This window comes from Danio rerio, chromosome 12 (assembly GCF_052040795.2).
Source record: "Danio rerio strain M-AB ecotype USA chromosome 12, GRCz13ab, whole genome shotgun sequence".
Taxonomy (NCBI): Eukaryota; Metazoa; Chordata; class Actinopteri; order Cypriniformes; family Danionidae; genus Danio; species Danio rerio.
The window spans coordinates 4,317,501-4,331,620 of NC_141032.1; the positions used below are offsets into that span (position 1 = coordinate 4,317,501).

Consider the following 14,120-nt stretch of genomic DNA (forward strand, 5'->3'; position numbering starts at 1 on the left):
AGCCCCTAGAGTTAAACCATTGAATTTTACCATTTCTGAATCCATTCAGCTGATCTCCGGGTCTGGAAGGAGCACTTTTAGCTTAGCTTAGCATAGATCATTAAATGGGATTAGACCATTAGCATCTCACTCAAAATCTGAACCTTTAAAATCTTCGACTTGTTGCATTTACTGGTGGCCTTTGTCATATAAAAGAATATAAACAGCCAAAATGGATATGGTCTGTCTTTAGTTAAAGAAACGGCCCTCAAGAATACATCATGATCAGAAGTATAACAAACAGTTAAAAGTAAAATAAAGCTGTAGCGTCATGGAATGTGTAAGTGGAAAACATAAAACTGACATGAAGTATAATCCAAAAAGCATAACAAAAGCAAAATCAAACCAAAGGACAATGATTGTAATAAAGAAAATTTATTTCAAAAGCATAAAACAGAAATCTCCGTATAAACATCCATTCATGCACAAACACAAAATGAGGATGAAATGCACACACAACGGCCTTGAAACAGACGGTGCAACAACACATAAAATAACACAAACATTCCTCAAATAATTAAGACAGAATCTGTGATTTGGGTAAAAAAAAGGGAATAAGGGAGCACAGCATTTGTAAACAAAGTAACAAAATGAAAATAATACATCAAAATGAATGCTGAAATTGTAAATTTGCCAATAACTTGGACAAATATGGCTTAAGAAATTTAAATATATTGCATTTCCTTATTATTTCTGTCCCATTTTGTTCACAAATGGTCCCTTTGATAACCTTAAGATTTCAGTGAAGACTTTTTAATATTTGGTGTGTATTTTTCATTTAAAATAAAGGCACTTTGTGATCGGCGCAAGCTACATTCATCAATCCCAACATCTTCATTTCTTATGTCGTTAAATCTTTGGTTGTCAATTGGCATTTCTTTCTTACATTAGGACGATTGTCATAATGGCTTTTTATTACAGCCTATGATATGCAGAAATACAGTACTAATAAATATAAAACAACAGTGCCATGCTAACACTTAAAAAAAAAAAAAAAAGAGCTAACCTATGAAAGTCTTTAATGCGGTTTAACAATTACACGTGACTGAGCACAAAATAAAGTTTGTATTTACATGATATATGCATCTGTATTGTGTATATTTATTATATGTATATATAACTCACACACATCTATATAATATTTACATATACACTGTAAAAAGATTAGTTATACTTAGTTATACTCTTAAAAATGTGAGTAACCCTGTTACAACTTAGATCTTTTGTAATTGGTTGACAATTTTTAGGCAGTGGGTTTACTCAAGTCAAGTCAACTTATCACTTTAAAAACAAAGAGTTTACTCATTTTATTAAGTCAAGTCAACTAATCGGTTAAAAAGCAGCGGATTAACCCACTATTAAGTCAATGAATCGCTTTAAAATCAATAAGCTTACTTATTTTATTAAGTCAAGTCAAATAATCACTTCAAAAGCAACAGATTTACTCACTATTAAGTTAATGAATAGCTTTAAAATCAATAGGTTTAATCACTTAATTAAGTCAACTAATCGCTTTAAAAGCAATGGGTCTATGCAATTTAAGTAGTCAACTAATTGCTTTAAAAGTAATGGCTGTACTCACTTCATTAAGTCGAGTCAAGTAGTTGCTTTACAATCAATGGCTGTACTCACTTTAATAGGTCGAGTTAAGTAATCGCTTTACAATCAATGGGTTTACTCACTTTATTAAGTCAAGCAATCGCTTTAAAAAGAAATGAGTTTACTCACTTTATTAAGTCGAGACAACTAATCGCTTTAAAAGCAATGAGTTTACTCGTTTTATTAAGTCGGGACAACTAGTCGCTTTAAAAGTAATGGCTGTACTCACTTCATTAAGTCGAGTCAAGTAGTTGCCTTACAATCAATGGCTGTACTCACTTTAATAGGTCGAGTTAAGCAATCGCTTTACAATCAATGGCTGTACTCACTTTATTAGGTCGAGTTAAGCAATCGCTTTACAATCAATGGGTTAACTCACTTTATTAATTCGAGCCAACTAATCGCTTTAAAAGCAATGAGTTTACTCGTTTTATTAAGTCGAGACAACTAGTCGCTTTAAAAGTAATGAGTTTACTCGTTTTATTAAGTCAACTAATCGCTTTAAAAAGCAATGGCTGTACTTTAGTAAGTTAAGTTCACTAACCACTTTAAAACCAATGGGTTTACTCATTTTATTAAGTCAAGTCATTTAATCGCTTCAAAAGAAATGGCTGTACTTATTTTATTAAATTGAATCAACTAATCGCTTTACAATCAATAAATTTACTCACTTTATTATGCCGAGTCAAGTAATCTCTTTACAATCAATGGGTTTACTCAATTTATTAGGTTGAGTCAACTAATCACTTTACAAGCAATGGTTTTACTCACTTTATTAAGTCGAGTTAACAAATAACTTTAAGTCGAATCAACTAATCGCTTTAAAATCAATGAGTTTACTCACTTCATTAAGTCAACTAATCCTTTTAAAAGAAAAGCGTTTACTTCATTAAGTCAAGTCAACTAATCGCTTTAAAAAGCAAAGGATTTACTCGCTTTAAAAGTGATTATTTTACTCAACTTAAAAGCAATGGGTTTACTTACTTTTTAAAGTCAACTAATCGGTTTTTAAAGCGATGGCTGTACTTTAGTAGGTTGAGTTAAATAATCACTTTAAAAAGCAACAGATTTACTCACTATTAAGTCAACTAACCGCTTTAAAATCAATGAGTTTACTCATTTTATTAAGTCAAGTCAATTAATCGCTTTAAAAGCAATGGCTGTACTTACCTTAATAAATCGAATAAACTAATCGCTTTACAATCAATGGGTTTACTCACTTTATTGAGTCGAGTATACAAATCACTTAAAAGCAATGGCTGCACTTTAGTAGGTTTAGAAGGTTGAGTCGCTTTAAAATCGATGGGTTTACTCGTTTTATTATGTCAACTAATCGTTTTAAAAAGCAACAGATTTACTAACTATTAAGTCAACTAACCACTTTAAAATCAATGGGTTTAATCATTTTATTTAGTCCACAAATCGTTTTAAAAGGAAAAGGTTAACTTTGAGTTGAGTCAACTAATCGCTTTAAATAGCAATGGATTTACTTGATTTTAAAGTGATTGACTCGACTTAATAGTTATGGGTTAACTCAGTTCATTCATTCAACAAATCGCTTTAAAAGCAATGACTGTACTGACTTTATTAAATTGAATCAACTAATCGCTTTACAATCAATGGGTTTACTCGCTTTATTAAGTCAAGTAACCGCTTTAAAACCAGTGGGTTTACATACTTTATCAAGTCAAGTCAACTAATCATTTTAAAAGTAATGGGTTTACTCACATTTTTAAAGTAAAGACAACTAATTGCTTTTTACAGTTTATATTAATATTTAAATATAATTGTGTTATATAAAAATATTTTATATATAAATATAAAGAAACATTTTTAAACATGTACACACATATTTGTGTGCATTTATAAATACACAAAGATGCACAGTACAGTTATGTAAACGCAAACTTTCATTTTGTGTGCAATTAGTTGTGATTAATCGTTAAACGGCATTTAAAGTCTTGCATAACCGCTTCATCTAAACAGGCTAAGCCTCACTTCATAAGGATATGACCGAAACACTTGTTTACATGGTAAATATGATCAGATCATTGCCTCTAGTGCAATAACACATTCTTCTAAATACAGACAAACCCAAATTCGCCAGGCCTCAAACAGTTGTGTGTATACTGCAGAGTAAAATTAAACTGGGCCCTAAAATACAAACGTATATAATTTATAATCACCCTCATATGTAGTAATACAACAGGAAAATAGCAGATTCCCCTTTAACATTTTTTCTCTATAAAACTGTATATATTATATACTAAATGAATAACAGATCACCTATATCTCTAGTCTAAAGTTATTAAGGTTTAAATTAACATCAACATTCAATAAAGTTCACTGCTAAAGTGGCAGATCTGAACAGCATTTAGGATGGCTCGTCCGTCTGATGGAGTGAAATTGAGCATTTTGGCAAGGACACAGATATAATTCAAGCATTTGATTGTCATTTATGAGGCCTTGCCTCCTAAACCTCCAGTGAAAGGACTCTTAAAATCTCTGAATATATATTTTAGCTGCTTTTAGTGGTTCTAAAGAGTCTGAAATAATACGAAACACTGATTTCGAGAAAATGTGGTGCCTTGATTTCAATAAAATTCTACTTTTTTTAATGAGTATGCTTTTGAAAAGTAGGTAAAATGGTGGTGCTTAATATTTAAACTTCTATTGCACTTTTGGTTGAATAAGCTTGTAGTGTTGCATTTTTTGGGCAGATCTATAGTGTAAAGCACTGTATTATAATCCACATTCACAGTACGGGTGGAAAACTATTTTGCATTAAACATGCATGGCTTAACAGAAAGGCATACGATGGTTGTTGTTATTGTCTTCCCAAGATCACTTTGGTGTTACAATAAAATACAATTGCATTGTAGAAATTAAGACCCCCTTCAAAACGAAAACTCAATCAAGATTGCACAGACATGGCTTTAAAAATCACCATAACACTTATAGCTCTTGCTATTTGAGAATAAAACAAAAGTTAAAAATAATAATAATAATAATAAAACCCAGAAACTTTTACAAAAAGCACAATAATCGACTAAAGCTTTCCATTCACTGGCAACCGACTGTGATTGAGTGAGCTGAAATAAAACAGTACATAAATCTTAAAGGGGTAGTTCACCCAAAATAAAAACCGTGTCGTCTTCAGCTAACCCTCATGTTGTCCAACAACCTTAAAGGGATTGTTCGCTCAAAAATGAAAATTCTGTCATCATTTACTTTATATTATACTCGATTTGTTCAGACTTTCTTCTGCTGAACACAAAAGACAACATTTTGAAGAACGTATGAAAGCAGCAGCCTTTGACTTCCAAAGTATTCCGGTTTCTGCTATGGATGTCGAAGGATATCGATTCACGATATCCTGTTTTGTGCTCAACAAAGGAAAGAACAACTTGTTTGTGAGTAAATTAAGTTAAACTTCTCATTATCGGTTGAACTATCTCCTTAAGAGTCTGCTCGAGTGAAACACTATTTAAGATATTGGATTCTAAAATCCTGTCCCGCTAATGAAAATCCTGTAAACAAAATTTTACAAGATCAAAAAAGCTATCATTAAACAGATCCACATAAACCGAGTGCTTTAATCCAAGCGGAAAAAAAAACTCTCCGCAAGACCTGAAATTAAACAATCAACTTTAAAATTAAGCAACTTGGATTTTCATTAGGGGGACAGAAAAGAATCAGATGTCTTAAGAATATCTTCACGCGTCCTAAAGTTGAAGTCACTCTTATGGTTTGTTGTCTCAACTGAGTGCTCTAAATCAAATCAGAGAAACAATGGCATGTGCGTGCTCGCATACCTTCATTCCCTCGTCTCAAGCTATCTCCAAGGCACCATTTTTCCTTTCAAGCTCCTCCCTGAAGCGGTTCTCCTCAAAACACTCTCCCACCTGCCCTCCTCCCTGTACATGCGCTCTCTCTCCACCCGTCTCCTTCTCTCCGTCTCTCTCCTCTCCCTCATCCTCCTCCTGTGTTCCCGCACCATTCGTGGCAGGAGAACCGGCAGCTTGCTGGTTTTCTCCTTGCGGAGCAACCCGAACTCCTGCAGGCGTTTCAGGTAATTCTGCGGCAGCTCCTTCAGCACACGTTTGGCTATATGCAGCACCATGGAGTTAGCCAGGTCTGTGAGAGTGCCGAGAGGCCGACGGACAAACCTGCGCCCCATAAGGAGGATCCGAGCAAACAGAAGAGAGTGTTTGCTTTTAGCCTGATACTGCGCAGTATGGAGGCTCTTTAAAGGCACAGGGATCCTGGACTGCCGTCCTCCCCAATTGCGTCCAGCTTTGGGGAACATGTCGTAGAGGCTGCGCTCGGTCAGGCCACCCAGAACAGACTGGCAAACAGTGAAAAGCGGCTTTGGCAAGCGGAAGAGAACTCGCATCCACAGGCGATTGAGTTTGCGTGGGGTGTTCTGGAGGAAAACCCTTGCCGGCCGGACGACCAAGACCACAATAAGGTAGAGAGTGAGGAAAAGGGAAGGCGAGCTGAGAAACGATGCAGAGATCAGAGCTATGGGGACGTAATAGAGTCCCAAGCTTAAAGACAAAGCTAAACTGAACAGGCCTGAGCCCCAATATGTTAGCAAAAGGTAGGTGGAAAACGAGAGAGAGCAGCAGGAACGCAGGAATAAGTAGGAAAAGAAGAGCGCCAGGAAAGCAAGTTCCCCAGAAAGAAGGATTGAAGCAAGTGATGGAAGTGGAGGCGAACGACGCAAGGAAAGCAGAAAGATGGAAAGTAAAAGAAGCGTGAGGACGGATGGCTGCACTGCAGCGGACAGTGAAAGAACGAGGCAGATCGCATGAGAAAAGAGCGAGGGAAGGGAAGGTTGGGAAGAGGAGGATGGAGAGGGAGGTATGTAGACCGGTGGAGGCTCCAGCTCCTCTAATGTATCCGGGAAGTAGAACTCCGAGAGTTCATCTAGGTCCCGTTCAAGAGGGCGGCGCTCAAAAGAAGGGCCGGGTATTAGCTCTGACGGACAGCCATCAGCCACGCCTCTATCCTCTTCCTCAGAATCTGACTCGCTTTCGCCATCCCACTGAAGACCCTCTACTTGTCTAAGATCATTATCAATTTTGTCCTCAACCTGCTCTTCATCTGCAATTTTAGGTGATTTATCTGCACTTTCATTAACATTGTCAGCTGATTCTGCCAACTCTTCCACTTTTCCTTCACTGTCTATTACATCACATTGGTCAGTTAACGTCTCTTCAGTGTCATTTTCCTCAAGAACATTTACTTCCCTCATCTCTTGCTCAGACGTCTCTTCAACAGCACCTAAAGGCTGCATCTCATCCCCATCTATCTTTTCTCCATCCCTCTTCTCTTCATCCTGTGGCTCAACCCCTTCAATATCAAGCCCCGCCCCTTCTGTGGAATTCTCTGTGATGTCTGAGTCACTCACTCTCAGGCTCTTGGGCTGCTGGCGGACTTCAACAGCGTGCTTTTGCCGCAGCTCTTGCTCACGCCGTTTGTTATACTCCATCTGGTTGGTGAGTTCGGTCTGATGCTGTGTGCGGATCAGGTCAGCCCGTGTGCGCTGCACCAGAGCCAGCTGTCTGAACTCCAGCTCCTGAGTTGACTCATGATGGCGGAGCAACATGGCACATTCCAGGTCCTTCAATGTCTGTTTCTTGTTCAGGTCCTACGTTGAGACAAGAATAGGAAGAAAAAAAGCAGAGATGAGGGATGCTGGTCAGAAATGCACCACGCAACAGAGGTCAGCCATAAATAAGTGATTGGAATTTAATTAGATGTTTTAATTAAGTTAAAGCTCTAAATCAGGGGTGTCCAACAATGTTCCTGTGGATCTACCTGGTTGCAGAGTTTAGCTCCAACCCTGATCAACGTAACACAACTAAACCAACTAAGTAGGAATTGAAGGAGCACTTGGTAATTAAAGATAGGTGTGTTTGATCAAGGTTGCAGCTGAACTCTGCAGGAAGGTAGATCTCCAGTAACAGGGTTGGACACCCCTGCTCTAAATGGAAAGGGTTGGGGGTGTGGAAGTCATTAGCAGCCTTGGCCTAATAGTTAGATTTGTGATCGGAAGGTCGCACGTTTGAGTCCCGGCACAGACTAGGATTGTAGGTGTTGGGAGTGAATAACCAGCACTCTCAATACATTCAACACCACGGCTGAGGCAAGTCCCTTGAGCAAGGCACCGGTCCCCCAACTGCTCCCCTGGTGCACTTTCACTAACTCAGTACCTCTCTGAGCAGGTCTTGCTCCAGGTTGTGACGTGACAGCAGCATCTTCCTCTTATACTGGCGTCCCTGCAGTTCATAGTATTGCCTCTGCCTGCGCAGTAACCCTGCCTCTTCCTCTGCCTGGACCTGTTGGAGACACTCCTTCTGTTGAACAAGCCACTCCTGCTTCTCTCGTTTTGGCGTTGACTGGTTCTCATTGAGTTCCTGCAGACAGAGTGAAAATATTCAACACAACATCTGAGCGAAGCCACTGTCAATCCCCCAAAACTGGAAGCTCATCTACCTCTTTCAGTTGCTCTTTTCGCTGCCTATAGTGGCGTTTCTGAGACTCCAGCAAGCTAGTCAACTCTTTCTTCTGCTGACCCAAGATATGCTGTTGAAACTTCTTCTCTTCTGCAATAGCACCTTTTGTCTAAAGGGTAAGAAAAGAATAAGAAACAGTTTAATTTCAATGTACTACCATTTCAGCTTTCCAAAGCTCTTACATTCTATAATGGTAAGTTCAAAACAGACGCGGATGAAACATCAAGAAGCAATTAGACATCCTGCAGCGCGAATGATGTGAATCAGGCAAATGACATGGCACGAATTGCTCTAGTATGGGCCTGATTATGACCTTGAATCTGCAGGTGTCCCGAGGGGAAATCCTACTACCAACAACAGCTTAACAAACTGGGACCGGCTTAGTCGAAAGTATCACTGAAAGCGGTCGTCCTCTGGCAGCAGCTTTCAGAGGAGTTGATGAACTCACAGAGCTAGGTGCACCTCTGAAGGATCCAATGGATCCAGACACGGCACCGAATGAATCTATGAGGTTTTTCATCCTTCCTAAAGCGCTTAGGGAACAACTTTTCTCTCGATAGTCCAAGTTAGCCATTTGCAACAAAACTGGAGTCACTGGGCAGACAGATGCTCCTATCATGATGGGAATCTGCATCTATTGTAAAGTGAATTTGACGTGTGAATAAACAGAGTAAACTTTCATGCGTCTAATTACGTACGAATACCGCATTCTATTTAAGAAACTGGTGTGAACGCTACATAAGAGGTCAAATTATTTGAATCTACATAATACAATTGTAGGGGATACACTGGAAGCATGTGACGGTCATCATGAATGGATCAACATAGTCATTCAGGAACAAATGAAAAGCAGGAGCCATCAAGCACGTTCTCCACCATTTACCTCTTTCTCCAGAATGGCCTGGTGCTTCTTGCTGAGCTTGTCTGCTTCACTGCCGAAGTTATTCCTCTGCGTCTCCAGTTCTTTATCGAGCCTTAGCTGATGTTCATCCATCTCAGCCTTTAGCTTGTTCTCCAGCGCCATCAGCTGCTTCTGATGCTGCCTCCGCATGCGCTTGTATCCAGACATTTGCTCTCTCAGCGCTGAGCCTTGCTCGTGCTCCTGGATCTGACGGGTTACCAAAGAGGCCGTGCGGATGGTGGCGAAGTGGTCTCGTCCTCTGCGTCTGCGGCCCCCAGACGGGCCCTGCTGCTGCTGCTGCTGGGAGTCCATCTCTGGCTGGTAGGGGTCGTCATAGATGTTGTCATGATTCTGTGTGGGGACAGAGAGCCACAAATCAAGTAAGAATCATAAACAATAGTGATGCAATGATCTAAAACAGTGGTTACCAAACTTGTTCCTGGAGGGTCGGTGCCCTACAGATTTTAGCTCCAACTCTAATCAAACACACCAGAACAAGCTAATCAAGGCCCTACTAGGTATACTTGAAACATCCAGGCAGATGTGTTGAGGCAAGTTGGAGCTAAACCCTGCAGGGACACCAGCCCTCTAGGACCGAGATTCGTGACCCCTAATCCAAAATGTTCATGGCCAAATCTGATTTGGTCGATATTGTGTCATAGTGGGTTGTGAGGCCTTGGGAGCAGAGTCGGCATGGGGAAAACCTTCCTAACGCTTCAATTGAAAACGAATAGCGGCAACCCGGAGTTGCATGCTTTCCCTGAAATCTCTACCTGACTAATCCAACTGTATGTGTCATCTGTATACACATACACACTCAAACAAAGCCATGGACACGTACCAGTGCTTTGTGCAGCACGGAGCTGTTGGAGGTCACGGTGTGTTCGCCCTCCTGCATCATGGCCATCTCTCCGCTGTCATCTGACCCATCGGCGAGGCTGTTCACTGAGGAACTCTGGGAGCTGGCACTGATAGACATGGATGGCAATGAATGAGAGCTCTCCATGCTGTTCACGGTGCCCGTCCGCAACATGTACTGCTCCACATCCTGAAACACACAAGACTGTTTCTAAATAAAATTATGAAACACAAAGGGCTAATATATATATATATATATATATATATATATATATATATATATATATATATATATATATATATATATATATATATATATATATATATATATCAAAACACTAAAGAAAAACCTCTCTACAATAGAAAACTCTCTTTTCAATAGCCTCTAAAGTTTGTATTGACTTTAAGGCAAACTAAATCAATTTGCTATTATGTCACAAACAAGTCGCTCAAGGTCAGAACAGCAGAAAAGAAAAAAGACTCCAACTACAAACGTTTGAAAACTGAGCCGACAAATGTCTGAAAGGCAGTCAATAGACAAACAATCGACCAAACCCTAAATTATACCAATTGTTTGGTGTCTGGAGCTATGTCAAAGTTGCATGAGAGAACAACACTCGCAGTGTTTAAACTGTACATGTATTGGGATTGCTACTCTAAAATAAGTTCTTTAAATATGCATCATTACATAGTGGCTGTAAAACTAAAGGCACAAATGATTTTGTAACTATTACTTTGACACATTCTGGCACATATTGATTCCTCAACAGTAGTCTCTGATTGTTCTGTGTTCGAGTCGTACATGTACGGCTGAATGCTGGTCCTCTTACTCATGTTGCTGCTCTCTGTCTGCCTGTCTGTTGTCATACACAAAGCGGGGGAGCTCTTGACTCCGCCCCCTTGTTAAGTTGGGCGGGAAGTCGAAACTAATTTTCATGTGAAGCAACACACCGCTACAACAGCGTGTACACGCCCCCAAAATAACACTTTTAACACGTTATAATAAAAAAAACTGAACTGTGTTTTGAACTGAACCTAAACTGGCACACTCAGAAGAACCACAATATTAATATTAAATCATAAAAAGGGGTAAACTAGGTGCCCTTTAAAAATATATTTATAGTGGGAGGTTATTTAAAGGTCCTGCTTAGAATTTTTTATTCAATGTTTGACAATCCTAAGCAAAACACGGAGAGAGGGTCGGACAGTGTAGCTCCTCCCCCTTTTTAAAAAAACAGCCAATAGCATTTTACTTTTTTCCCCCACTCTGCCAATGAGAGTGGTTGAGCACAAGTGCATCAAATGTAAAGCGTCTTAAAGGGGGCGGGGCATGTCAGATTCTAGCATTTGATTGGTAATGATTTGAATGGTTATGTAAATAAAACCTTTGATCCATTTAGGCCAGGGGTGTCAAACTCAATTCCTGGAGGGCCGAGGCCCTGCACAGTTTAGTTCCAACCCTGCTCCAACACACTTACCTGTAGGTTTCAAACAAGCCTGAAGGACTTAATTAGTTTGATCAGGTGTGTTTAATTAGGGTTGGAACTAAACTGTGCAGAGCTGCGGCCCTTTTGGAACTGAGTTTGACACCTGTGATGTAGGCGGAAGTGACAAATATAAGCTTTACATGTTTATATCCATTTTATATATCTCAACCCCTCCGCTTACCCCCTATGAGTTTTATTTTTATTTGATTTATTTCCATAAATTAGTGTGTGGTTAAAACAAGAACATAAATTACCTTTGCTTCTGAATACCTGCAATGTACTATACCTGGTATTATTAAATCAAATGATTACCTTAGAATTCCTTACCCGTGTCATTCATATGTCCACTGAGGCTTTTCATCAAGTCTAGACTCCTTGGATTCTATTGATGTTTCTTAAAGCTTTATTTGGAGTTTTGGAATTTTATTATTATTTTTATCTTTGTATTTATTATTTTGTATATATATTTACTTTAATATTATTATATTATTACTTTTCTGTATTTTTACTATTATCTAATTATATATATATATATACATATATATATATATATATATATATATATATATATATACACACACACACACACATACATACATACATACATACATACATACATACATATATATATACACATATACATATATATATATATATATATATATATATATATATATATATATATATATATATATATATATATATATTAGGGATGTAACGGTATTGTAAATACCGTCATACCGCAATATTAATTTTTTTCGATATTACCGAAGTCGCATGACTCGGTAAAACTATAGGTCTTCTGAGAAAATTTGCTCAGGCGAATGAAGCGAACGGGAGATAGCGAAAACTACTATACCCATCAGCCCATGCTTGACCATCAGCCCTTGCGGTCTGTTGTCGCTACAGATCCAGTAATGCGGAAATGGAGTGTGCTGCTAGAAGCGGGGATGAAAAGAGCTGGAAAACTCTAAGGCCCCGTTAACACTAATGCGTTTTAGTTTGAAAACGCATAAGTTTTGCTACGGTTACGCCAACCGTCCACACTACGCCGGAGTTCTCGAGCGCCGAAAACGGAGCGTTTCGAAAACGCTGGAGAGGCTGTTTTCATTCTTGAAACGCTGCAGCTCCGTCTCATTGTGGATGATGGAAAACGGAGACATCTAAAACGGAGGCGGGGCTGCAGACGTTTGCCTCTCTGATTGGGGCTCTTCCTGAATATTAAGTAGCCTAACACGCACAGTTAAGTCATGCATTCTCCGTGTAAGTTCAGACTTCGCAAGTTTGATCAAGGCTGCAGTCTCTTCTTCTCAGTTTGATATGGAAAAGCAGACTATACCGAGGACACGGGTAAATCTTCAAAGGGAACAGTGTACTTTATAACTTCATTCACATCACCCTGGCTTCGTTGTTTCACTTTCTCAACAATAAAATGTAAACATGATTTAAGGAACTGCCTATTTTCATTTTAATATTAGCAACTTAGACAGCAGACATGTTGAGGCGTCGTGCTGCATAAGATGAGCGTCATCTTCACTGTGTAGATATTTATAACAAAACGGAGCCGATAACAACTGCCTCCTTTCAATTTCAGTGAAAATACGAAACACAGCCTCTCTTTTGCTGAGTATCAGTTTTAAGAATCGATAATGGCCATTTTAAAAGTATAACATACAATAAGTTTATACATTATAGGAAATAAAGGCAAGCGATCAGTCAATATACAGCATGTACGTGCTTACATTAATCATTAACTTATCTTTGCGCTCAGCCAAAACACGTTACCTGAGAACAAGTAATAGATTCCAATGCCCAAAGTCAGGGAATATGTCGTTAGATAAAGACAACAAGATAAATGAAATATCCCGTTTAATAAATAGTGAGATTAGATCCAGCGGGAGATGCTTGATGAGAAGTCCGACTAGCAGAGCTCTGATCTGGGTAGATGGGCTGAGTGTGATTAAATGTTGAATGTGACGAGTTTTCAACAATACTAAATTGAAACTTTATTTTTTTACATGGTTTAATAATTTTTTGTTATTAAAATTGAAGTTCCTGTTTCAAAGCTTACAGATAGATGGCTAATTTGTATGTCATTGACACTTTTGGCACTTTTTTGGAGTATTTTCATAAGTTTTGTTTTTTCCTGTAAATGATTCAATAAATACCGTACCGTGACATTCATACCGAGGTATTACCGTACCGTGAAATTCTGATACCGTTACATCCCTAATATATATACATACACACACACACACACACACATATATACATATATATATATATATATATATATATATATATATATATATATACATACATATATATATATATATATATATATACATATACATATATATATATATATATATATATATATATATACATATATATATATATATATATATATATATACATACACATATATATATATATATATATATATATATATATATATATATATATATATACATACATATATATATATATATATATACATATATATATACATATATATATATATATATATATATATATATATATATATATATATATATATATTTTAAGTATATCTCATAAAAGCAAATTTTCTTTTATTTTTTTTTTTTATTTTTCTTTTATTTTAATGTCATGGGACCTTGAAAGTGTTTCCCCGGCATTTAATATTTCCAAATATAGCTCTTTTCCTGGAGTGTAAACAGATGAAGTGAT

The 14,120-nt window shown here is 37.9% G+C and overlaps 2 protein-coding genes across 7 annotated transcripts in view; both read right to left on the reverse strand.

The window, feature by feature from the left end:
- tlcd3bb (TLC domain containing 3Bb) overlaps nt 1-14,120 on the reverse strand; it is a 538,378-nt gene that overhangs the window by 67,592 nt on the left and 456,666 nt on the right. The gene's annotated exons all lie outside the window — the stretch shown is intronic.
- taok2b (TAO kinase 2b) overlaps nt 1-14,120 on the reverse strand; it is a 58,031-nt gene that overhangs the window by 18,450 nt on the left and 25,461 nt on the right. For 2 of the 6 annotated variants that reach the window (XR_015503770.1, XM_087275654.1), the window contains exons 12-16: nt 9,905-10,111; nt 9,046-9,414; nt 8,143-8,271; nt 7,860-8,063; nt 7,055-7,294 (exon numbers count right to left, since the gene is read on the reverse strand). Coding sequence is in view for 4 of the 6 variants with exons in the window: in XM_087275654.1 (XP_087131780.1) it covers nt 7,055-7,294; nt 7,860-8,063; nt 8,143-8,271; nt 9,046-9,414; nt 9,905-10,111 (1,149 nt within the window). In the remaining 2 variants the exon portion in view is untranslated. Of the gene's footprint in view, nt 1-398; nt 7,295-7,859; nt 8,064-8,142; nt 8,272-9,045; nt 9,415-9,904; nt 10,127-14,120 lie in introns of those variants that run through there. The other 4 variants (XR_015503769.1, XM_087275653.1, XM_087275652.1 and 1 more) reach the window with 3 other exon arrangements.